At 40.4% G+C, this 25584-nt stretch overlaps 1 protein-coding gene across 1 annotated transcript in view; it reads left to right on the forward strand.

The window, feature by feature from the left end:
* The first annotated feature begins 1421 nt into the window (after positions 1-1421).
* Positions 1422-25584, forward strand: part of LOC124554690 (protein artemis-like) — a 182331-nt gene continuing 158168 nt past the window's right edge. The window contains exons 1-2 of the mRNA XM_047128317.1: positions 1422-1572; positions 18657-18916. Of these exons, the coding sequence (XP_046984273.1) occupies positions 1424-1572; positions 18657-18916 (409 nt within the window). The 5' untranslated portion in view covers positions 1422-1423. The remainder of the gene's footprint in view (positions 1573-18656; positions 18917-25584) is intronic.

Genomic DNA, 25584 nt, shown 5'->3' on the forward strand with positions numbered 1-25584 from the left:
ACCATTCCATGGCAATTCACTTATTTACACCGCTTTGTGGAGAGTTTCGTCTAATTTCCTGGACAATTAATTCGCTGACAGTCTTTTTGTCTCTTTTATTCATGTGCACATCATGAGTTGTGTGCAGGTCTCTTTTTACGTTGCTGACATTGTCAGCAACTGAAATATTTTGTAGGCGCAACATAAGAACAATGACCAGGAAGACTGCGCAAAGTGATGGTACTCCTCGACAACGGCCGCCGCCATTCTGATAGACTGACAAAAAACAGTATACAGAAGTTGGGTTGGGGAGTCGTTCCTCACCCACCTTATTCGCCTGATCTTGTGCCCTCAGATTTTCACCATTTCCGCTCTCTAGCAAACAACCTTCAAGAAACGTAAATTAAGGATGGAAATGTGATCCGAAGATGGCCCGACGAGTTCGTCGTCTGAAAACCACGTCATTTCTACAGTCACAGTATCTAAAAAAAGCGTTGGCAGACTGTAGTAAATAGTGAGAGAATATATTATTGATGTCTAAAGTCTCTGTTATGTGTATCTGTTCTGTTTATTAATCCTCTAGAAAAACACCAACGTTATACTTTAGATTTTTAGTCACTCATAGATTGAAACCACAGTCTAGTTGAAACTCTATGATTGAAATCAAAGACCTTGTAAATAAGTAAGGATAGAAACCAAGTTGGTTAGAAATACAATAATTCTAACCTCCTTGATTGAAACTGTCTCGTGTGGGTGCAAGATATTTGCGCCGACAAATCATTGCATGCGGGCAGGCCTTAAGCCATGTCAAATGTTTGGTTGGCTACACTGATTTATCAACGTTAAAACAAAACTGCTGGGAGATGTTTTCAAAATTCAAATAGCGGATATTGCCAAAATCGGCATTTTAGAGTCGTAGGCTAGCCCATCGAAGCTTGGTTACAGTTCTTATGCCGTTTATTGTCTGCCGAGGAAACGCAAGCTGTTTCCTCCTGAAGTACAGTACTGACTACCGTTCTTATCGATAGGCGCACATTTCTATAGCCCAGTATTATGAGTAAAGTGTGATTAGCATTAGAAACATCTTTTTGGCGAGCAATACAGAATAAATGAGCACATTTGGTGGCCGGATGCAAGAAATCCCTGATGTATCTGCGGATAATTTTGAAAACGAGAATCTACTATCAACAGCTTTTTTTCTTAGTCATGCACATACGGGTATATAAATATTTATAGCTGTATATACGGCATACACGTGAAGTATATTCAAAATTGCTGTAGCCCTGTGTTCACTTTCTTTCTGTAATTTCAGATCACATGAGAGGCTTAAATGATGTTGCTTTCTACGAACGGCTGCTAACTGCGGAAAAGGAAGGCTGTACTGTGTATTTGTATTGCTCGGATATTACACGTGTGTACTTAATGGATATGAAATGAGCACTTAATGAATATGGGTTTTGAGAAGATTGATAAGTATATAAAAGTGCTGCCACTGGGACCATCACTAATAGATGTTCCTTCCCCAGAAAACTCTGATAGTAGGACCCTTGCCGTCACCTGCATACCAGCTGGACATTGCCCAGGTTCTGTAATGTGAGTATAAGTTGATTAAATTATGTATAGATAACGTATGAAACTGGTGGAAAATGAAGTTACTTTTAGGATGTGTGTGCTGACAGTAGTTTACATAGTTAATTTGTTTTGGGTTTGTAAGGAATTGTGATTTTTAAAGTGATGCAGCAAATGTCCAACTTGCATACTGGTATATCTACATCTACATCTACATTGATACTCCGCAAGCCACCCAACGGTGTGTGGCGGAGGGCACTTTACGTGCCACTGTCATTACCTCCCTTTCCTGTTCCAGTCGCGTATGGTTCGCGGGAAGAACGACTGTCTGAAAGCCTCCGTGCGCGCTCTAATCTCTCTAATTTTACATTCGTGATCTCCTTGGGAGGTATAAGTAGGGGGAAGCAATATATTCGATACCTCATCCAGAAACGCACCCTCTCGAAACCTGGCGAGCAAGCTACACCGCGATGCAGAGCGCCTCTCTTGCAGAGTCTTCCACTTGAGTTTATTAAACATCTCCGTAACGCTATCACGGTTACCAAATAACCCTGTGACGAAACGCGCCGCTCTTCTTTGGATCTTCTCTATCTCCTCCGTCAGACCGATCTGGTACGGATCCCACACTGATGAGCAATACTCAAGTATAGGTCGAACGAGTGTTTTGTAAGCCACCTCCTTTGTTGATGGACTACATTTTCTAAGCACTCTCCCAATGAATCTCAACCTGGTACCCGCCTTACCAACAATTAATTTTATATGATCATTCCACTTCAAATCGTTCCGCACGCATACTCCCAGATATTTTACAGAAGTAACTGCTACCAGTGTTTGTTCCGCTATCATGTAATCATACAATAAAGGATCCTTCTTTCTATGTATTCGCAATACATTACATTTGTCTATGTTAAGGGTCAGTTGCCACTCCCTGCACCAAGTGCCTATCCGCTGCAGATCTTCCTGCATTTCGCTACAATTTTCTAATGCTGCAACTTCTCTGTATACTACAGCATCATCTGCGAAAAGCCGCATGGAACTTCCGACACTATCTACTAGGTCATTTATATATATTGTGAAAAGCAATGGTCCCATAACACTCCCCTGTGGCACGCCAGAGGTTACTTTAACGTCTGTAGACGTCTCTCCATTGATAACAACATGCTGTGTTCTGTTTGCTAAAAACTCTTCAATCCAGCCACACAGCTGGTCTGATATTCCGTAGGCTCTTACTTTGTTTATCAGGCGACAGTGCGGAACTGTATCGAATGCCTTCCGGAAGTCAAGAAAAATAGCATCTACCTGGGAGCCTGTATCTAATATTTTCTGGGTCTCATGAACAAATAAAGCGAGTTGGGTCTCATACGATCGCTGTTTCCGGAATCCATGTTGATTCCTACATAGTAGATTCTGGGTTTCCAGAAATGACATGATACGCGAGCAAAAAACATGTTCTAAAATTCTACAAGAGATCGACGTCAGAGATATAGGTCTATAGTTTTGCGCATCTGCTCGACGACCCTTCTTGAAGACTGGGACTATCTGTGCTCTTTTCCAATCATTTGGAACCCTCCGTTCCTCTAGAGACTTGCGGTACACGGCTGTTAGAAGGGGGGCAAGTTCTTTCGCGTACTCTGTGTAGAATCGAATTGGTATCCCGTCAGGTCCAGTGGACTTTCCTCTATTGAGTGATTCCAGTTGCTTTTCTATTCCTTGGACACTTATTTCGATGTCAGCCATTTTTTCGTTTGTGCGAGGATTTAGAGAAGGAACTGCAGTGCGGTCTTCCTCTGTGAAACAGCTTTGGAAAAAGGTGTTTAGTATTTCAGCTTTACGCGTGTCATCCTCTGTTTCAATGCCATCATCATCCCGTAGTGTCTGGATATGCTGTTTCGAGCCACTTACTGATTTAACGTAAGACCAGAACTTCCTAGGATTTTCTGTCAAGTCGGTACATAGAATTTTACTTTCGAATTCAATGAACGTTTCACGCATAGCCCTCCTTACGCTAACTTTGACATCGTTGAGCTTCTGTTTGTCTGAGAGGTTTTGGCTGCGTTTAAACTTGGAGTCAGAGTCGAAAAGTTCGGGTCTGTTCGTTATCAGTAGGTCCAAAATGTTATCTCCACGAGTCGGTTCTCTGTTTAATTGCTCGAGGTAATTTTCGGATAGTGCACTCAGTATAATGTCACTCGATGCTCTGTCCCTACCACCTGTCCTAAACATCTGAGTGTCCCAGTCTATATCTGGTAAATTGAAATCTCCACCTAAGACTATAACATGCTGAGAAAATTTATGTGAAATATATTCCAAATTTTCTCTCAGTTGTTCTGCCACTAATGCTGCTGAGTCGGGAGGTCGGTAAAAGGAGCCAATTATTAACCTAGTTCGGTTGTTTAGTGTAACCTCCACCCATAATAATTCACAGGAACTATCCACTTCTACTTCACTACAGGATAAACTACTACTAACAGCGACGAACACTCCACCACCGGTTGCATGCAATCTATCCTTTCTAAACACCGTCTGTACCTTTGTAAAAATTTCGGCAGAATTTATCTCTGGCTTAAGCCAGCTTTCTGTACCTATAACGATTTCAGCTTCGGTGCTTTCTATCAGCGCTTGAAGTTCCGGTACTTGACCAACGCAGCTTCGACAGTTGACAATTACAATACCGATTGCTGCTTGGTCCTCGCATGTCCTGACTTTGCCCCGCACCCGTTGAGGCTGTTGCCCTTTCTGTACTTGCCCAAGGCCATCTAACCTAAAAAACCGCCCAGCCCACGCCACACAACCCCTGCTACCGGTGTAGCCGCTTGTTGCGTGTAGTGGACTCCTGACCTATCCAGCGGAACCCGAAACCCCACCACCCTATGGCGTGACAATGTTTGATGCCCATGTGGATTGAAAACAAGTCGGCCGAATGAACATTTACCTAAAACTCCCTTTCGTACTGAGATTTTTCATAGGTGGTTCACTTAAAAACATGAATAGTTCTTACCACAAGAATCTTCTGTACAAAGTTTGGACCAAACTTGTTGCAGTAGAGAAAGAACTGTACGCTGAGTTGTTGAAGAGAAGACCGAATGATGTGTTTCTTATCTTTGGTGCAAAAGTTATAACATCCTTACACTGATTGTCATTTATTCTGACATTTTTGCAACACATTTAAAGTACATGCTGCAGTGTTACCCACACCACTTCCGTCGAGTCAAATCCTGGATTTCAGCAGATGGGGATGGGGGAGGTGAATTTTGCCATTGTTCAGACACAAAGTTCTCTAGAATAAATGAAGGTGTTTTCTTAATCTATTATAATAACAATTACAGGAAATTTTTGGGGCTACTAAGTCTGAAAGCTGTGTGGCAAAGAATTTTCATTTTTAAATTATAGATTAAGAAGAAATGCATGTAGTTCTGGGCGGAAAGGGGGGGGGGGGGGGGGAAGAAGGGGCCAAAGCTGCAGCCCAGTAGCTGCCTTACCACTCACCCCTGGATTCGCCACTGTGTCCATTACTTGAACATAGATTTTGTGAACTAGATTGATGTATTCAAACAAAAAGGAACTGTGTGGAAAAATCAACTTCATATTTGTGATACATATTCCCACAACTCAAGGAAGCTAATTGTGGAGCTGACATGACTTGGTACTTTGCAGGAATCATAAAACTAGATAAAAAGTTTTCAGTAATTTGCTAGACATTTGGCTCAAGGCTAACCTCAAAATCATGAGACAGAGTAAGCCAATACATAATCTTCAGAAGAAGAAATTCTTACTACTGTCAACTGACACACACAAAAATAGAAGAAACTATTGTAACTTTAGAAACTATTAGTTCCTTCCTCAGGGAGAAATAAGGGGTAGTTTGGGAAAAGTTAGAAAAGAAAGGCAGGTCACTCAGACTCCTCAGGATGACAGGAACCCACCTGTTGTGAGAGCAAGGAGTGACAAGATTTAAGAGGAGGAGGAAGGGAAAGGGGGTGGTGTATATTTGTAAGCACTGGGCCAGGTTCAGTCCAGAAATAAGAGAGCAAAGAGTGAGAAGCAAAGTTAGATTAAAAATAAGGGGAATGAAGTGAACTGTGCAATGTAGAACAGAGAGAAGGTATATGAATTTCAGTGACATATAGATTGTACAGACAAGTTACTAAACATATTTCAGTGATTGGATAAACTTGTGTCATTTCTTTTCCCCTTCCCATTTTATGATATTGACCTAGATCTGCAAACAATTTGGTTTGTTTTTGAACATGTATGCTTCCATTTATTTAACTGTATCATGAACCACTGTTGCATATACCGGGTGTTTCAAAATGTGTAGCAGTTTCAAGGGTTTCTAGCATTTATTACATTCAACTTACAATTATCAATAATACATCAAATGAAAGAGCAACATTAACAGTTTTTCTTACAGTCAGGTACATCAGATTATAGTGGAGGCTCTATGAACCCCCAAAGGTAAAAATCAGACAGCATCAATTTGGATGAATGTGGAGGCCGTGTGAGACAAGCTCTGTCATCTGGCCACCTGGGGACAATATAGCAGTCATTTACATTTAAACAATCATGTACTGAGTTATGCCAGTGAAGTGGCATTCCATATTTCTCCCAAATACAAGTGCCACGGTTTAGTTTCTTCAAATTGGGGAAAGAGCCTTAGTTCTAGTACATCAAGATAAGACACCAATTACAGTTACTTCACTGAAAAGGAAAAGTCCATAAACTTTCTGCCCAAATTTGTCACAAAAACATTCATTTTAGTAGCATATAATTGAAACTGTACCTCATTGTGGGGTTTTGCTGACACCCAGATGTGCACATTGTCTGTTCACATTTCCACTCAGGTTAAATGTCAATTTATCACTGAAGATGACACAATACAGAAAATTTTCATTGACATGCAACATTTTGTTTGCAAAGTTGGCAGGTCAACTGTAGTCTTTGGGCTTTAGAGCTCGTAATAACTACAAACAATAAGGGCGTAGTTGTAAGCATTTCCTTAAATATCTCAATGCAGATATCACAGGAGTTGCTAATTCATGACTAGTCTTTTGAACTGATTTCTTGGGGCTATGCATGAATACTCTCTCACACATTCAACACGTTTTTTAGCCACACTTGCTCTTCCCATACCCTTTCTCTTGCAAAGTCGGGTGGTAGCTTCAAACTGATAGTACCATCCACAGATGTTATCATCACTTGGAAGATTACAGTGGAACTAATACAGAATGCACATTGCACTGTAACAACAGATGAAATCCTTGCAAACTGTTATACCCAAAAAGCTTTCTGTGCAGTTGTCACCATATTTGCTATTAGTGCTATATTATGGTGTCTGCTTGACAGACACTACTTGAACCTGGCAAATACACAGTTTTAATCTGCCTAGTATTTTCAAATCAGTGCACACTCCACTGCAAACTGAAAATTCTTTCTGGGATAGCATCACAATATGTAAAGTGCTTTGTTTAACAAATGAGACATATACATATGATCATTATTATCTAGTTTATATAAACAAGAGATCAAGTCACACACACACACACACACACACACACACACACACACACACATGAGTAAAACTGTGAGGGATGGGAAAAACCCACCGTGGTACAACAACAAAGTTAGGAAACTACTGCGAAAGCAAAGAGAGCTCCACACACACACGCACACACACACACACACACACACACACACACACACACACACACACACACACACACTGCTTTGGTAGAAGAATAACATTAAAATAAATCCTCATTTCACTAGGAGCACAAACCTTGACCAGACCTCCACTAAAGAAATTCCACCCTGCAAGTGTTAAAAACAGCTTAAGCTTCATAAGTGATGTGAGAAATGTGAAAACAGAATTGCGCCCACCTGCCACCAATGGTGTAACACGCTAGATTATGGAAGTGGCTAAAATTTCAGAGATGTGCTGGACACTGTGGAAGATACTGTCAACAGTCTGCACATGTTTGTGTATGAGATCAGCTCGAAATGCAGACTAGGGGTGTGCAAGTAGCAAATCTATGGTGGGGTGATGTGCAGTAAAACAGTAGTGTGTCAAATGACGCATCAGTCAATAGTGTCATTCTGCCACATCTGTCAGTAGCATGCACTTTGTTATGCATTGAACATGTGGCATCAAATTAGCTGCTAGTGCACATATAGTTGGCAAATGTAGAGCAAGTCATCCATGGATGAACATCACAGTGTGTGTGGTAGACCTATGCAGTTCCAGGAAGCTTCCATGGTAGTTAGGCAGATATTTACCTTTAAAAGAAAACTGAGAGTTGCCTGAGATAGTAAAGCAATCTTACTGCATAAATAGCAATGTTGATTGTAGATTTGCATCATCTTTGGCTGCTAGCAGAAGTCAGCCTACAGGCTTACAGCATTCACAGCAGACTATTCTGTGGAAATCTCTTCATCTCTCCATAACTATTGCAGCCTACACCAGTTTGTGCCTACTTACTGTATTGAAGCATTGAATTCCTTACTCAATTTTTATGCCACACACTTCCATCCATAACCAAATTGATGAATCCGTGATGCCTCAGGATGTGTGCTATCAACCAATCCCTTCTATTAGTCGCATTGTGTGATGAATTTTTTTCCCCCCCAATTTTGTTCAGTACCACCTCGTTAGTTACTCGATCTAACTATCTAATCTTCAGCTTTGCTTCTTCAGAAATGCTTTCCTTGCCCTTGCCAGTCTCTGTTTTATATACTCTCTTTTTCAGCCACTGTCATTTAGTCACTTGCCGAAGAGGCTAAACTCATCTTTTAGTTTTAGTGCCTCATTTGTTAATGTAATTCCCTCATTAATTCAACTACACCCCATACTTGTTATACTTTTGTTGATGTTCTCCTTCTGGTCTCTTTGAGGTGCACACACACACTCACTCTCTCTCTCTCTCTCTCTAACTTATTTTCTAAGCTCCTTGCTGCCTTGACAGAATTACGATGTCATTAGGAAACTTAAAAGTTTTTATTTTTCTCCCCGAACTTTAATTTGATTTCCAAATTTCTCATTGCTTTCCTTTACTGTTTCCCCAGTGTACAAATTAAATAATGTTGCGGATAGGCTGCAACCCTTTCTCACTTGCTTCTCAACTACGGCTTCTCTTTCACACCCTTAGACTTTTCTATAAATGCTATCTGGTTTCCGTATAAATTATAGACAACCTTGGTGGTCTTTGTGTTTTATTCCTTCTACCTTCATAATTTCAAACTGTATTACAGTTAACATTGTCAGAATCTTTCTTTACACCTACAAATGCTATAAATGCCCTTAATGTGCCTTCTAAAACAAGTTGTAGGATCAGTATTGTCTTGATTACATTTCTACAAGACCTGAAATGGTCTCCTCCATCACTGAAGCAGTACCACATCATGGTGGTGGCTTAGTTATCACTGTATATATTTTTGTGGTAGTTAGCATTAACCCCATCTAGTACAGGCTCTACTCTACTCGAGAATTTGCCAATTTTATTTAAATTACCTTCACGACTGAATACCCTTAGTTATGTCAGTCGCCAATCATCTAAAGGAGGGAAGTTGTGTGGGTCACCTGTCTATGAACTGTGTAAACTTTCTGGAATGAAATTGTAATTCTGCAGCAGAGTGTGTGCTGATATGAAACTTCCTAGCAGATTAAAGCTGTGTGCTATACTAGTGGAAATAAAGCTGTGAGGATGAGTCAGGAGTTATGTTTGGGTAGTTCAGTCAGTAGAGAACTTGCTGTGAGAGGCAAAGGTGCCGTGTCAGAGTCGTGGTCCAGCACACAGTTGTAAACTGTGTGGACTGTGTTCAGTGTATGTGACTGTATTTTAACTGTTTGTGTATTGTATTTTCCAAGGCAGAAATTGGGAGCTAGTCCAGCATTTGCCTAAATGAGGGTGCAAAACCGCCTCAAAACAACCCTCAGGCTGATGGATGCACTAGCCATGATCAATAATCTGCTGTGCAGATTTGATCCAGGTCTGATTCACCTTCCTATCTCAAAAGCTCGTGTGTTGTGTGTTAGCCTATACTAGTGGATCAGCAGCCAATAAAATTTAGTTGAAGACTACCACAATAAAAGTCCCGCAGTCTCCTTTCAACAGCTGTTGTCAAATCGTGTGAAGAGTTCTTTGACATTCTTGGTAAGTGATGACTGGGGCAGGACAAAACAACAGCAAAATTGTCAGAATACACTTGCAGGGATGTGAGTTCCATGTAACTCTTACACTAATGGACACTTGGAACAGTTGCCAAACTTCGATGAAATTACTTCATGATCATTTGATTGCACTGTGAAAGTCTGCTAGTATCAAACACATGCATTAATTTAAGGCAGAAGTTTCAGAGAATGGACATTTGGATAATTGTATGTAATTTTTGGACTTTTTTATGCCATGCAGACAGGAAGGGGATTCAGCATGATATATAATTAACACCTGGCAGCATTCAGACGTAATCAACAAAAGTAAGCTGTTGAAAAACACCTGTATGAAACTTGAGATGTTTGATAATACTGTATATTCAACCCACAGGCCACAAATTAGATACTTTAAAGACAACTTAAATTTCTAGGCTTCACAAACTAATGCTTAATGTTTTCTTAATGGAAATTTGGTCAATGAGTACACAAAAACTACAAGTTTCAGCAGGAATTGCCTTTTTCCTAAACCTGCGTCACATGATTTGGATATACCTTTTAAACTGGAGAGTGCTGAAAGAATTATTTCTCCTCTTGTATGAATATACAAATATATATTGGTTGTCCCCAGCCTTCTGGGTCAAATTATGCTGATGATCATAAACCGAGTATTTTGTTATAAGGAACCAAGCTGGTAAGGGGTCTCAAATGAGCAATGTGTATGAGACATATGCATATAAACTGCATATCATTCAGGGATATGACGGGAACGATCATTTGAAGAAGCCAAAAACTTCATATGGCCATATGACCTATTCTAAATGTATGTTATTTTTTTCTGTATTATTCAATACACTGTCAGGTTGAAACATGCACAACAGTTAGTAAACATTAGAACATGTTTTTTACAAAATACCAAGTGAAAAATATGTATTTTTAACATTCACTTCTAAGCATTATTGTACATGACACATTACAGCTGTTGCACAGTTAACAATAAATGTTTGAATATCCTGTCATCATCTACAATGCATTTTTGCACTCTTAGGTGACCATGTTGCTTGACAGAGTACAAATACATCTGCAGTTTACCTAATGAGGGCAGCAGCTTTCATGATGCAACCAAGCAGCTTGTCTCATCTATTCATCTATTGTTTGTACACTTCAGACTTCATCCAACCCAATGAACAAAAATCTAATTGCGTAAGGTCAGGCAATGTTGATGGCTAGTTAGCTGTACTGCCATGACCAATCAAGCTATTAGTGTAAGTGCAGTTGAAATGTTTCCTCACATATCTGGTAAAATGCGGCTGTGCTCTGTTATGCTGGAAGTATGGCCAGAGAAACATCCTCGAGGTGTTCAACAAATAAGTTTTCCAAAAAATTCAAGTAATTCTATCCCATTACTTGCTCTTCTAAAATGACTAGCCCCATCAACATGCTACCAATCGTGCTGCATCAGACATTGATCGTAGTGTGGTTTTCCTGCAACCAGCAATGATTATTATGTGTGGTGTTGATTCCATTCTGTGTAAACATGGCTTCACTAGTGAATAGTATTTAATGGAAGCAAATGAAATTTGTCATTTAACGACTGACAAAATTCAAGTTCTGTAGCATTATCACCAATGTGAAGATTATGGACATGCAGAATGTGAAATGGTTCAAGTTTTCTGCATGTAATATTTGTCATGCAAGTTTGTGGAACATGGATATGTGCAGAAAGTTGTGTATGCAGGTAATAGAACTCTACTGCACCATTGCAACAAGGTGTTGCTGTTTCTGCACAGGTTGTTGAACTAGATGTTCAGAAGAAAAATGGAAATACCTGTTTCATGCAGTGTGTTGAAAACTGGGATAATTTTAATTCCTCTCTTGTTTTGCCATCTGCCTCCTAAAATTCGTTTTTTCACTTTTTACAATTTACCATTAACATAGGTGAATATAATCTGGATTTTCATAAATAGAGAAAGGTTGGCCCTCAGTTTTAAAGTAAATAACACCAGATCTAATTTTGTGCTTAGTTTTATGTATGTAATTGATTCTGACCTCAAAGTCAGCCGCAGTGACCGAGCAGTTCTAGACCCTTCAGTCTGGAACCGAGCTGCTGCTGCTGCGGTTGCAGGTTAGAATCCTGCCTTGGGCATGGATGTGTGTGATGTCCTTAGGTTAGTTAGGTTTAAGTAGTTCTAAGTCAAGGGAGTGATGACCTCAGAGGTTAACTCCCATACTGCTTAGAGCCATTTGAACGTAAAACTCGTAGTAGAAGAAACTGTTAAAAAGACGCAATTTTTCGATGTATTCAGTTAATTTAATGAGTTAAGTTTTTATTGTAAATTCTGTATGTTTAACTTTGAACAATGTGTAGTTTCATTACCGATTATTGTGATGATATATAAGGGCCTGATGTTTGGTCATGAGACAGTCAGTCCACGGCCGAGTTTCAGACGAGTAAACTTTGCTGGTTAGAACAACAATGCTTCAATTTAACTATGAAATAAGTGTTAAACAATTAGGCCATGTGTAAAAACCTAGGACAGTGACTGCACCATACGTACCTGATTATTCTTCAAGAACTGTGAACTTTGTGGTTAAGTTTTACTGCTCGTAAATGTTCAACAGTAAACTATAGCAGCAGTATGTGGAGTTTCGCCTGCAAACTATTAATGAGGCTTATCACAAGTTAAACAATAGTGCATGGGCCATATAACTGTGTATTATTGGGGGGTTGTGAAAAGTGAAATTAAAGTACTGTGACACACAACTGTGCACCTGTCAGCTACATAATTTAAAGTAGTCAGTGGCAGAATCCACACCCCATATTTTTCAGCCAGTCTAACAACACAATACGATGACACAGAGGACAACAAACGAAATAAATAAAAGCAAGTGGGACCGCCACACTCTAGTAAACACTATATGATCAGGAATTTGAAATATTAGAAAGCACCAATAGTATTCTTACATAGCAGCAGGAGCACTACCATCACAGAGTCTGTTAAAATACAACATGTCTGTGTATTTGTTAATGTAGATATGTGGCATTGTAGTCAGCACATATCCAAATACAGTTAACCAATGCTTCTCTCTGATGCACTCTGAATCCCTCACATTACTTCACTCATAACACCCCATGGACAGCTGTGCATTCAGTGGACTAGTGTAATTTGAGAAAGACATCCTGAGCAAATAGGTTGAAAGCAACAAGGTATGATGAAAACAATGAGGTAGGTTAGGTTAGAATAAAGTGTCAGAGGTTGAGTTGTAACACACACATGTGCATCTCACTAGCCCAAAAACTAATGTACATTAGATGTGTTCTGTCTCAGAAACAGTTCGAAATATGAACTTATCTGCTACCTTTTACCCACCATCCCCCCTCCCAGCTTCTATATTTTTGTGATAAACATATAGCAATAATAAAACAAGTAAATGATGAACCTGTACAGCTCTTACTTCATTGTTCTCTAAAGATGTAGGTACCTCCTTCTCTAATGAAACTTAGTAAGGGTCCTAGACTGATGAATGATACTCAAGAAATGGTGAAAGAAAGTCTTTGTGACATCTTTTATGGATGGAATTTAGTCTGATATATTGTACGGGTAAGTTGTGGATACAGTTCTTGTGTATTGAATCATGCCTCTACTCACCTCTGCCAGACTGGAGCAGTTTGGGTAATGTGGGAATGCCCAATATTCAAAGTACAGGAGCATTTTGATGCCTGCCAATTTGGCATGTGACATTCTAGTTGGAGAGGATCCTGCAGAGTGGGTAGTAGGTTAGTGATGTACATGACTGCTCACCAGTGTGTGTAAAGTATGCACAAAAAGGTAATAATTCTAGATTCAAGTTAGTTTGGTGTAAAAAGGAGAAAGCACACAATATTATGGCAGCCTTACTGAATCTGGAAAGAAGTGGCTAACTCAAGTTAAGTTATGAAATTGTATGAATGCTAATGTGTTGTGAATGAACTTGTCATGGTGGGGATATTTTCTATGAAAAAAAGTATAGTAAATCCAGTGTCTAATATAAACTTTCTGATTTCAATAGATGTTTATAACAAATTTTATGAGATTGATAACAAATTATGTGAAAGAGTAAGAATAGGAGTTTGATAGAGCACTGATGATACTGTTAAGAACTTTATTATTGTTCTGTGTGTACCTTGGGAGTAATGTTAACCACAAATGCTGTCAAAAATAGTGTCTGATGCCAAATGACCGAGATAGAAAGTTAGAGATATGATATTCAATACAAGCATTAATCTAAATACAGTGAGTGTAAGCCTTACAATATGCATTTTTCACAACTAAATTTTTGTGGTCATTTCACCTTAAATACTTTGGGTAGATGACCAAATATATTTTGCAGTCATGTTTGAATCCCGAGATTGATGTTATATGATGTGGGATGTTAAGATATGATATGGTTCAGATACTGAATATCGGGGTAGCCAGCACCTATCAAAGACTGTTGACAAAATACTAATTGATAGTTTTCACCAACCTGTACACAAGAAAACAATCCTGAACACATTAATTCAGAGAGCAAAAGATTTCTGACATTGACCACCTACAGTCTAAATTGCAGCATGTCTGTGCCACTGAAGGCTGGCGGCTTGTGAATAGGCAGAAGAAGCCAAGCCGGTGGCTTTCCTGTCATACTGTGTGGCAACGAGCAGCAGATTAGGATTGAGACCAGTGTTCCGGCCCACCTCAAGATACAAGATATGCTATGTCCTGTTAAAAATGACATAGCTCTTAGTGTGTCTGGTGCCCCTTGGGAGTGTGGCAGCACCTACATAGGTCAGACAATTCAGAGTTGCAGAGCATTGTACCGCGCACAAGAGACATACTAAACAATGTGAACCTGACAAGTCGACCATAGCTGAGCATTGCATGGAAACTGACACAAAATGCAGTTTGAGAACATGAGTGTCTTGGCTCATGTGTCAACATACTGGGATTGCGTTGTAAAAGAAACAGCGGAGTTTGGAATGAACAGCAACAATTTTAAGAGAGACCGAGGGTACACACTTAGCAGGACATGGGGGTGGGCTTTGGATGTCGAAAGGAAGCAATGACAAATGCTTAATGCTTGTAGGGGGGTGGGAGCAGCAGTTTGAAATGACATGCTGGCCCCCCTTGTGCAACCTGACGTCACTCAGTCCTGCGGTAGGCCGTAGCTGCTAAAAGCTGCCCAGTTCACCTTCCACGCATGCATCATTTCAGCTATCTCTGATTGGTACCAGCAGCCGTAATGGGGGCTTTATAAGTGGAAAATTGTGCCAGTCCCGGCAGTCAGTAGTTTTATTCCTGATGATAATGACGGAGATAGCCACTGAAACCTAGAGAATTTTATTAGAATTGACGTGGCTTAAAAACCAAGAAGATTTTATTCAGACTTGCCACCACAAAAGACTCTTAAGACACAATGTCCCTAACATCAAGGGTGGAAACTTTAGCACTAGTTCTTGCCACTTCATGCTCAGCCTTTCCCAAACTTACACCATCTACTACTGGACATAAACAGGTGCAAGAACACTCAGTGTGGACAGTTTTGTGGCATATACCTGCCTCTCAAGTATCACCTACCGTTGCACATCCACTAAATGAAGCCTGTCTCTACCTGAGCTCGGTCTAGTGCTGTGTGTTTCTGTGTTGTGTAATAACTCCAGCTGAACAACGAAACTGGTGAACTGTACCTCAGCTTACCAGACTTATCCTACCATTGACACTTACCACTGCCTCAGTTTCTGATCAGGAAAGTGATGTCATCAGTCCTATGGACCACACTGCCTTGGGTACCTGCCAGTTTCCATTCTAGCAGTGACTAGTAACCTTCTGAATGGTTCCTATGTTCTCACCCTGAATCCTGTATAGAACCTAATACAATAACAACTTTTTTTTGTTGACACAACCTTGTATTTTTTGTGTTAGCTAGAAAATTGCAGCTGCAAAAACAGTTCAGCGTGCCCACCAGAAGAGTCCTGGGTATGAATGTATTGGACCTGATATGCAGGACTAGGGTTAGACAAGGCCGTAGAAAATTCAGACAGATTCCTGAAACCCTAGTCCTTACTGTAGGAGTGTGAGGATATGACACAGTAGTGCACTACTGACACAAGACTTAGATTCACAAAATATTCGTAGTCAGTAATTTAAGATCTCTTCGAGAAATTTTCTTTGCAACGAAGCTAAAGAATAAATAGACTTTAATTCCAGAACAATTCACATCTATACTTTAGTATCAGTTGTACTTTTTAAGTTCCTGACTTGTTTTGATCTCTTTGGATCATCATCACATTTATGTAGTTGCATAAGCAACCCATCGTGTCTGTGTCAGAACCTCATGTCAGAGTGCTGTACTCTGATGTGAGGTTCTGACAGACATATGACACTCTGATATGAGGGACTGACACAGGCACAACAGATTTCTGATGCAACTACATAGGTTTGAAGATGATCCAGAGAGAACAAAACATGTCATGTATTTAAAAATATGCAGCTAAGACTGAAGAATAAATGAGAATTATTTTAAATATTACCAAAGATGGTGTTCTCTCATGATGGAGAGAATGAGAAATGTTAGTTCATGAATCTGCTGATTATTACCAGCAGTATATACTGTAGCAGCACCACCGTTTAGGATAGGGAAAGTTAGTTTTGTGCGACATTCGGAGCACGAGTTACGGCCAGGGGCGGGCCGGATTGCAGTAAGTTACGCATACCAGCAGTTGCGAAGGCAAATAGAGGCCACAGCGGCATAGGACTGCCAGAGAGGCAGTTTCCATGGTGCAAGTCACAGGCAGAAGAGGACTACCAGCCAACCTAAGTGTTACGCATACGTGACGCAAAGCAGCACACTTGACAAAACAGAGACGCACAGCCAAGTATAAGTATGATTAGTTTTCTAACGAGATTCATTAAAGTGTGGCAGCTCTCCTGGATGGTGAGGCATGTCAAACTGCTGGGCTACATGCAGCAACAGATGGGGCGACAGTGTCCCAGTCCACGGCGGATCATTGGTTCGACCCTCTGAGGCTGACACAGGGTCTGCAGGTCACTCTTCAGCTCGCTGCCGCGGGTAGTCGTCTCTGCTCCCGACACACTTCCCAAGGCGAGGGCCACAGATTCAGATGCCGGATCACGGGCACTTGTTTGACACCGCGATCCGTGCTACGCCGGCAAGGATGATGCAGCTGGCCGCCTGCGGTTCACACTGAGCAGCACTGAGTCTGCTGCTGGTGCAGCCATCCTGACGTAATCGGATCTCTGCAGCTGGCATACAAGGCCAGCACGACACAGCGGTGCATTGCACAGGCTGCTGGGGTGCTTCCTCAGCATTGCGGGGCCGTGTGACGCAGACCGAGGTGAACGGAGCACTGTAGTGAAAACAATAAATCATTTGGAAAGTTCTCGCCGAGTTTCAATACACCACATTTGGCGTCTGATACCACTACATTTGGTGTCTTCCTGCTACATTTGGTCATCCTGATACATTCGGTGGCAGAACTGCCACAACAGTACACTGATCAGCCAGAACATTATGACCATCTACCTATTGGCCAGTATGTCTACCTCTTGTATGGATAACAACAGTAACGGACTTTGGTAGGTCACTGGAGGGAGCTGGCACCACATCTGCACACAGAAGTCACCTAATTCCTGTAAATTCGAGGGAGGGGGATGATGAGCTCTGATGCCACTTTGTCACGTCACAGATATGTTTGATTGCCTTCAGATCTGGTGAGTTGGTGGCGAGCACATCAGCTTAAACTTGCCATTGTGTTCCTTGAACCACTCCATCACTCCTGGCCTTGTGATGTGGTGCTTATCTTGTTGAAAAATGCCATTGCCATCATGAAACGTGATCATCGTGGTGAAGGGGTTTATGTGATCTGCAACCAGTGTACGATACTCTATGGCCATCGTGGTGCCTTGCACGACCTCCACTTGACCACTGGATGCCCACATGAATGTTCCCCAGAGCATAATGGAGCCACTGTCAGCTTGTCTCAGTTCTGCAGTACAGATGTCAAGGAGCTGTTCCCCTGGAAGACGACGGATTTTCACCCTCCCATTGGCATGATGAGGAAAGAATAAGGATTCATCAGACCATGCAACACTCTGCCACTGCGCCATTGTCCTGTGGTGATGGTCACATGCCCATTTCAGTCGTGTTAACACTGACACTGGCACTGTCGCAGGCACCGGCATCGGTCGTCTGTGGAGACACATCATTAGGAGTGTTTGGTGCACTGTGTGTTAACACACACTTGTACTCTGTCTAGCATTAAAGTATGATGTTAGTTCTGCCACAGTTTGCCGCCTGTCCTGTTTTACCAGTCTGCCTAGCCTATGATGGTCGTCATCTGTAATGAGGGGTGATTGTCCAACCCCATGATGTCAGAACCAACAAGTTGTGCAGTTTCCGAAATGCTCGTGCCGAGCCTCCAGACCGTCACAATCTGCCCTCAGTCAAACTCGTATCCCACACCTTCCCCATGCTACACAAAGACTGCACGCTAGTGGATACTAATGCATATGCGTGTGTCTGACTAGCAGTCATTCCTCGCCAGGTGATGCTGCTATTGCTTGCACGGGTTTGTATAGACAGAAGGTCAGTGGTCATAGTGTTCTGGCTGATCAGTGTATTTGTCTCTAGCTGTTACACACAGGTTTCCCTTTACATGTGCTTTCCCATTTTACCATGCTTCCATGATGTGTACTTCTGCTTGGTATCTCGAAGTACTACCTTCAGCTTTACATGAGTACTGAAGAAATGATTTAATAACATTTTGTGATGTCACAGTATTTCATTGTTAAATTTTACCACAAAAGAATCTTTTGTTTACGACCTTTAACTTACCACAAGATGATTTCTCCATGTAAATAATGTTTCGACAGTACGACCTCTTTTACTGTACATGCGTGGGGATTTTTGTAGTTTTCATTTGTTGCAGGTTTTTATCTGAAACTGACAAATTTAATGTTCTGTATACTGGAGATTTTCGAATTTTACCTAAAGATATTTGCAAGTTCACATCTTTAATAAATGGGCCGTCTCTAAAGAAGATCCACACACTTTATCTTGATACCACTTTTTTGGATAGATGTTACTATTATTTTCCTTCCCGTGCAGAGAGTGCCTCCACAGTTTGCAACAGAATCTGTGAATGGCTTCAGTTGAGCCCCAGACACACAGTTGTGATTGATTTACCAGGTATGTTTAACTTTCTTTTCTCATTAATACTTTGCCAATTGGCTGTCATTTGTGGTGGCTGCAGATCCTATTGCACCTAAAATATGTTGGACTTCTTGCAGGAACACACAAATCAGTTACCATATTCTGCATCATACTCAGAGTTCACAAACTTGATCCATGGAACACAGATAAATACCACTGTGGTAGGAAGTAAAAATGGCAACAATTAATTTGTTACCCATATCAAATGTGGAGGCAGTTACTTGTATGGGTGTTTAACCATTATAGCTCCTTGTAATTTTTGAAATTTCTGTTCAGTGTTTGTTTACTGCTAACTGTTTCCTGAAAAGTCCTGGGAACTGAAAACTGTGCATCACACCACTACTTCCACGGAGTAATTTTCTATTGAAAGGGGGTCAAGGTTTGAGTTCAGATTCCAGTCTGTCTCACTGTTTTAATCCACCTAGAAGTTTCACTGTAGTTTATACCCTGATGCAGACTGAAGTATTTATTGTGGAGCTTAATTATTATGTCTTTTCATAGACAATTTGCTTATGTAGTAGCTTGCAGTTGTGGTAATCTGGTTAAGCTATATAAAAAAGTCAGACTTTGTTTTGTATTTATCAGCCTGAAGCTTTATTGTCATCTAGATGACAACAACAAAGGCTACAAGGAGATTACTTTTTCTTTTAGTATTGTGGTTGTGAATTTTACAGTTTATTCAAAATGCACTCGTATTACTAACCAAAAACACCAACATGGAATAAATGTATTGGCATGTAAGTGTAAGAATCCCAAAGTCTTAAATTTTATTGAAATAGAAGTGTGTATTTATCTATTGGAAATCATTATATTGTAGAAGGTTAGACAATTCCACTACATCCTTTTCGGTCTTTATCAACCACTTTTGTTATTTGAAAATATTTTGTGTTCCAATATCAAATTTCCACCATGAAAGAAAGTAACTGCATGATTTCTTCACATGTACAGTGAGCATGGCTCTATGCAGAATCCTTATTGTATTATTTACACACAAATTTAGCATCTGTTCTAAAGCTGTCATCTTGTTCACAGGACAGTATTGAGAGTTGTGTGCTCTTGAGTTATCATTCAGCGAGTTTCCTTTTGAAAAATGAATGCATTTATATTAAGAACATTCATCATGGATTTCAGCTAAATAAACTTTTGATGACTTTCACTAGTTTTTAAAATTCTGTGGTGTTTTTGAATCAGTTTTGTTGAAAGTTTGTCATCTGTCACCTGAAATGTAAGGCAAGATACTTTGACACATCAAATCCAATGAAACGTAACATGAATATGTACATATATAATGGGGAGAAAACTGAGTGCAAATGTTTCTACAAGTTGTGATAGACCTATGTAGTTAGAAATTCTCCCAAGGGGGAAAAAATAGTGTAGGAGTTAAAGAATGTGAAGCAGACCAAATATTCAGGAGTTAGAAAAGCATACCAGACTATCAAAACACCACCATTTACATAACTAATTTTAGAACTCTGTAAGAATGAATTGAAAGTAAGTTCAACACTCTCATCTAGCTGAGCCAAGGGTAACAAAACTGAGCAAGTGCTCATGCAGAACTGTATTTTGTGATGTCACGTGCAGTTTTTAAATCAAGTACAGACAGTAAAAACTTCCCGTAAGTGAAGTAACTATACCCTTATAGGGAGTGTCATCAGGAAACAAAAGTACCAAAGTCCATGTTTCTTCTCATTTCTCTTCTGCAGAAAATACCTGCAAGGAAACAGAGTTGAGATATTAAGGAAAAGAGTCAATATAATCAGAGTAGAGCACACCAGCAATCTCTGAAGAGGTTGATGCAATTCTGTAAACTGAAATTTCTTAGAGTAATCATTGTAATTACATTAATTTTTCCTGTGTAGATTACATGTCTCCAGCTCAAGGGAAATGAAGGATAAAGACCAAACATAGCTGATAAATGGCTCCCATACTGCAGTGAAACCAGAAAGAGTTTGTAACACATGTGAAGGAACTAAAACATTGTGTGCATCTTGTATATTTTTATTTGTATCTGCTTGAGACACATACTCACACACTTGTTTTCTGGAGTTACAGCTGGCACCAAAAGGATTGGCTCAGTTATGTCAGAGCCAAAAGTAGATATCACTCTGTATATCATACACCTCTCCCCTCCTTTCCCTCTTTACAAGGATTGAAGCAGCTACAGTAAAAGTGCACATTCTGTTTGTGCTGCACTGTGTATCTTACTACCACTCAAAGCAGCATATGGGGGAGAGGCTCTCATAGTGCAACTATCTCTCTACCATTTCTGCCCATATTAGTAGTTCAGTGTGCACTGTCTGTGGGCTCTACTCTCATTTGCCCAAAGGATTTTGTTGGAGGCCCTAGGATTTTAAAACAGTAGGTAACGTGTATATGAGCACTGCATTAGGGTGGGTCTCTGGCATTTTCCTCTCCTCCTTCCGTAGCCTTGCTGTTGATGCTCAGTGGAAAGTTGATTCTCGATGACAGTTTTGTCTGGATGGAGCAACCCTTGAAAGGAAACTGCTGAAATGAATACTCAAGTAAACTGATTATGCTGTTAAGCCAACTGAATGTTTTTAACGTCAAAACAGTTATCAGGACCTCATTGCAAGTGTGATAGACTGTCTCACTAGAACATCAGTCCCAAAGTCCTTGACCAGCTTAAGAGGCAGCCTGTGCATTGGTTAAATGATGTCTACCACTCTGTGATTGGTGTCAGGTACGTGACACTCACTGTTCAAATGTAGATAACCTTCCATCCTCTTCAGTCACTGGTGCAAATTACTGAAGAAAAATCTGAGACAAAAAATACCTTGATGGTTCTGTTGCTGGCAGATGTGGCAGGCCTTTCAATTACTGTTACCATGAGCCAGGATATAGCAACATAATCACCATTTTTGATGGAAAGGATTGTATAAGATTTCCACTCAAATGCCAAGGAATACAGAATGAGATTTTCACTCTGCAGCGGAGTGTGAACTGATACGAAACTTCCTGGCAGATTAAAACTGTGTGCCGGACCGAGACTCAAACTCAGGACCTATGCCTTTTGCGGGCAAGTGCTCTACCATCTGAGCTACCCAAGGACGACTTGTGCCCTGTCCTCACAGCTTTACTTCTGCCAGTATCTCGTCTCCTACTTTCCAAACTTTACAGAAGCTCTCCTGAGAACCTTGCAAGACTAGCACTCCTGAAAGAAAGGATATTGGGGAGACATAGCTTAGCCACAGCCTGGGGGATGTTTCCAGAATGAGATTTTCACCCTGCAGCAGAGTGTGCGCAGATATGAAACTTCCTGTCAGATTAAACCTGTCAGATTAAAACTGTGTGCCAGACTGAGACTCGAACTCGGGACCTTTGCTTTTACGGGCAAGTGCTCTGCCGTCTGAGCAGAGTGAAAATTTCATTCTGGAAACATCCCCCAGGCTGTGGCTAAGCCATGTCTTCACAATATCCTTTCTTTCAGGAGTGCTGGTTTTGCAAGTTTCGCAGGAGAGCTTCTGTAAACTTAGGAAGGTAGGAGACGAGATACTGGCAGAAGTAAAGCTGTGAGGAGAGGGCGTGAGTTGTACTTGGGTAGCTCAGATGGTAGAGCACTTGCCTGCAAAAGGTAAAGGTCCTGAGTTCGAGTCTCGGTCCGACACACAGTTTTAATCTGCCCAGAAGTTTCACCAAGGAAAACAATTGCCCATTCTCTATGTTGGAGCTGGATTGCGTATTACTTGAGGCTTGGGATGCTGTTTGCTATAAGACTTTTTGGGAAGTGTAGTCTTCATCATCATACTACTACTACTACTATTACTACTACTACTACTATTCATACCTGTGAAGGACCATTCATTGCCCAGTAATTTAACATAGTCCTCACATGTTATGTAGGAAAGTGTTTGGAATGAATGATCAAGTAGCATTACTCTTGGTTTTAGATCTAGGATCCATATCCATTTTCACAAGCTCAAAAATTCGTTTGGTGGGGGGGAGGCCCCCCCCCCCCCCCAACAATTTAAGAAAAGTATTAGTTATATTATGCTTTGTAAAATCAGAAAATTATGTTGGAATTTTTTTTTCCTTGTTCGATGATAGTTGTCTTTTAAAATACATTCAGTAATGAGTAAAACAAATAATCATTACGGTAGTAAGCAGGTTAACTAAAAACGAGTGGTGTAAATCATGATAGTGTTATGGTGCTGCGGGTGCACTTAGAATTTGTCCTGGTGTGCGAAACTTTGGGTAAAGTCTGTCGCTGGTGGGCCAGTGCTGTGGCTGCGGCAACATCAAAAGAACTGGAGCAGAATCACCTGGAACCCTCAACTTCACGTCACCTTGATGCTTAGAGACATTACGACACCGCAGCTATATAAAGCCCACCCTGTCGTCGCAGTCATTCAGTGTAGATAGATTCGTTCAGTGCACGGTGCAACATGTTTAGTGTTCAGACTTTTGGGTGTAGTGGACAATTTTATATGACTCTATTTTTATTTGTTTACTTTAGAATCTTAGTATATTGTGAATTAAGTTTGCGATGGATAAATTTGTTACCAAAAAAGTGTGCTTGGAAGTTGATACTGAAAGTCAACCTCCAACAATTATTGTGTCATCAGTTGCTTCATAGTCTTCAGGCGAGAACTGTTCACAACCGAAACCTGGACAACCCGGTTAGTGAAGATAATTTCAGAAGTCTTGGTTGATCAAATATACATTGCTAGAATATGAAGCATCTACCGAAAAAGACTTTTGCAAATCTGCAAAGAAACAGGTGCGAAAAATCTGTTACAATTTTCTTAAAAAAGAAAAAAAAAGAAGCTGCATTTACTTCCGTAGGGTTTTCTAACTGGGAAAAGGCTTTGGAAAAATTCCGTCTTCATGAAAATACATTGATGCATAAAGAAAGTGTTCTGAAACTAAATTCTATCACTAACTGAAGTGTGGCCTCCCAATTGAATGAACAGTTAGTGATATGAAGAAAGGCCATTTAGCTCTCGAGACAATTTTTACTACTGTGAAATTTCTATGCCGACAAGGACTAGCAATTAGAGGGCACAAAGATGTAAACTCAATTTTTTTTCAGTTGTTGGAACTCCGAAAGAGTGACGTACCTGAGTTTAAAGATTGGTTGGGGCGTTTGGGGTATAAGTGGATTTCCCATGATATTCAAAACGAGATCATTGATCTGCTAGGAAAGTCTGTGTTGAGAAAGGTACTGGCTTCAGTCAAGAAGACAACATTTTTCTATTATGATTGACAAAACAAGTGATTCTTAGATTCATGAAAAAGTGTCATTTTGTATTCGTACTGTCAATGATTCCTTAATCATCAACGAAGGCTTTATTGGCTTATACAAGACCACCAACACTGAATCGCAAACTCCGTTTATTATTTTAAGACATTTTTGCTCGTCTTTATTTGTCAGTGGATAACTTCAGAGGACAGTGCTGTGTGGTGCCTCGAATATGAGAGGTAACTTCAACGAACTGAAAAAGTTCTGGATATACAACCAAAAGCACATTATGTGCAGTGCACTGCTCACAGTTTAGACTTGGCAGTTGTAGACAGTCTCCACCATCTTACATCTATGAGGGATATAATGGCTTTAGCAAAGGTCTTAATAAACGCCGTAAGGGAATCCAACAAAAGGATGAGACTTTTCAGAAGCATACTCTGTGAGAGCACCAACGACCAAGCTGGTCTATGACCCCTTTGACTGACTTGATGGATTATGCGAGCTTCTAATATCTTGAGAAGACTGAAAAACTTCGAAGAACTTTCAGAGTTTTTTGAAACATTTTCTGCAGAGGACAAAAAAGGGGCAGGTTACAAATGTGCAGGCTACCTTGAGTCAGTGTTACAATTCAAGACTTATTTATTTTTATGTCTTTATTGCCATGCAATGAACCCAGTAGAGGATGTTGATGCAAAAATTCAGTGCCCTCTTCTAAGTGTTACTGATGTGGGAAAAATGAGGGCTTGATTTGTATATTGAATTGAAGGTGTGACAGTTTTGAACACGTTTGGGAATTGTGTTTAAAAGAAAAACTTTCACAAGTTGATGGTCCTTCACTTCCTTGGAATCAGCATTTACCAAAGAAGTATGAAAATAATGAAGCCAGCTCACTACACACTTTCAAAACCCCAACGGACTACTACAAAGCTATTTACATTCAAGTTTGTGAAATGGTGCAGTCTTGCATTACTGAGGGGTTTGCTCCAACTGGACTCTCACAGGTCATTTCAGTTGAAGAAGAGTGCTTGCTTTTAGTAAATAGAGGTGAAACAAATTTGGAAAACTCAACAGAGTTTTTCAAAAATGACCTAGACATTGAGAGACTGTGCTTACACTTGAATATGTTAGCTGATTTGGCTTTAAAAAAAAAGTGGTCTTAAAAAACATGCTTGATGTAAGAAAGTACATTACACAAGAGCCTGTGGTTGGAGAAATGTTATGTGAAGTAGTGAAGTGCATTAAGCTTCTCCAAGTAGTTCCAATCACAACAGCAACAGCAGAACGGTCATTTAGTGTGCTTAGGCATCTGAAGTCATATCACTGATCAACATTGGGACAGAAGTGATTGAACAAGTTGACTGTTCTTCATGCCCACTGAGATGTTTTGGATGAATTGGATATCCGACAAGTCATCGACGGCTTGATATTCAGTAATCCAGTC

The sequence above is a fragment of the Schistocerca americana genome, chromosome X, assembly GCF_021461395.2.
Source record: "Schistocerca americana isolate TAMUIC-IGC-003095 chromosome X, iqSchAmer2.1, whole genome shotgun sequence".
Classification (NCBI taxonomy): Eukaryota; Metazoa; Arthropoda; class Insecta; order Orthoptera; family Acrididae; genus Schistocerca; species Schistocerca americana.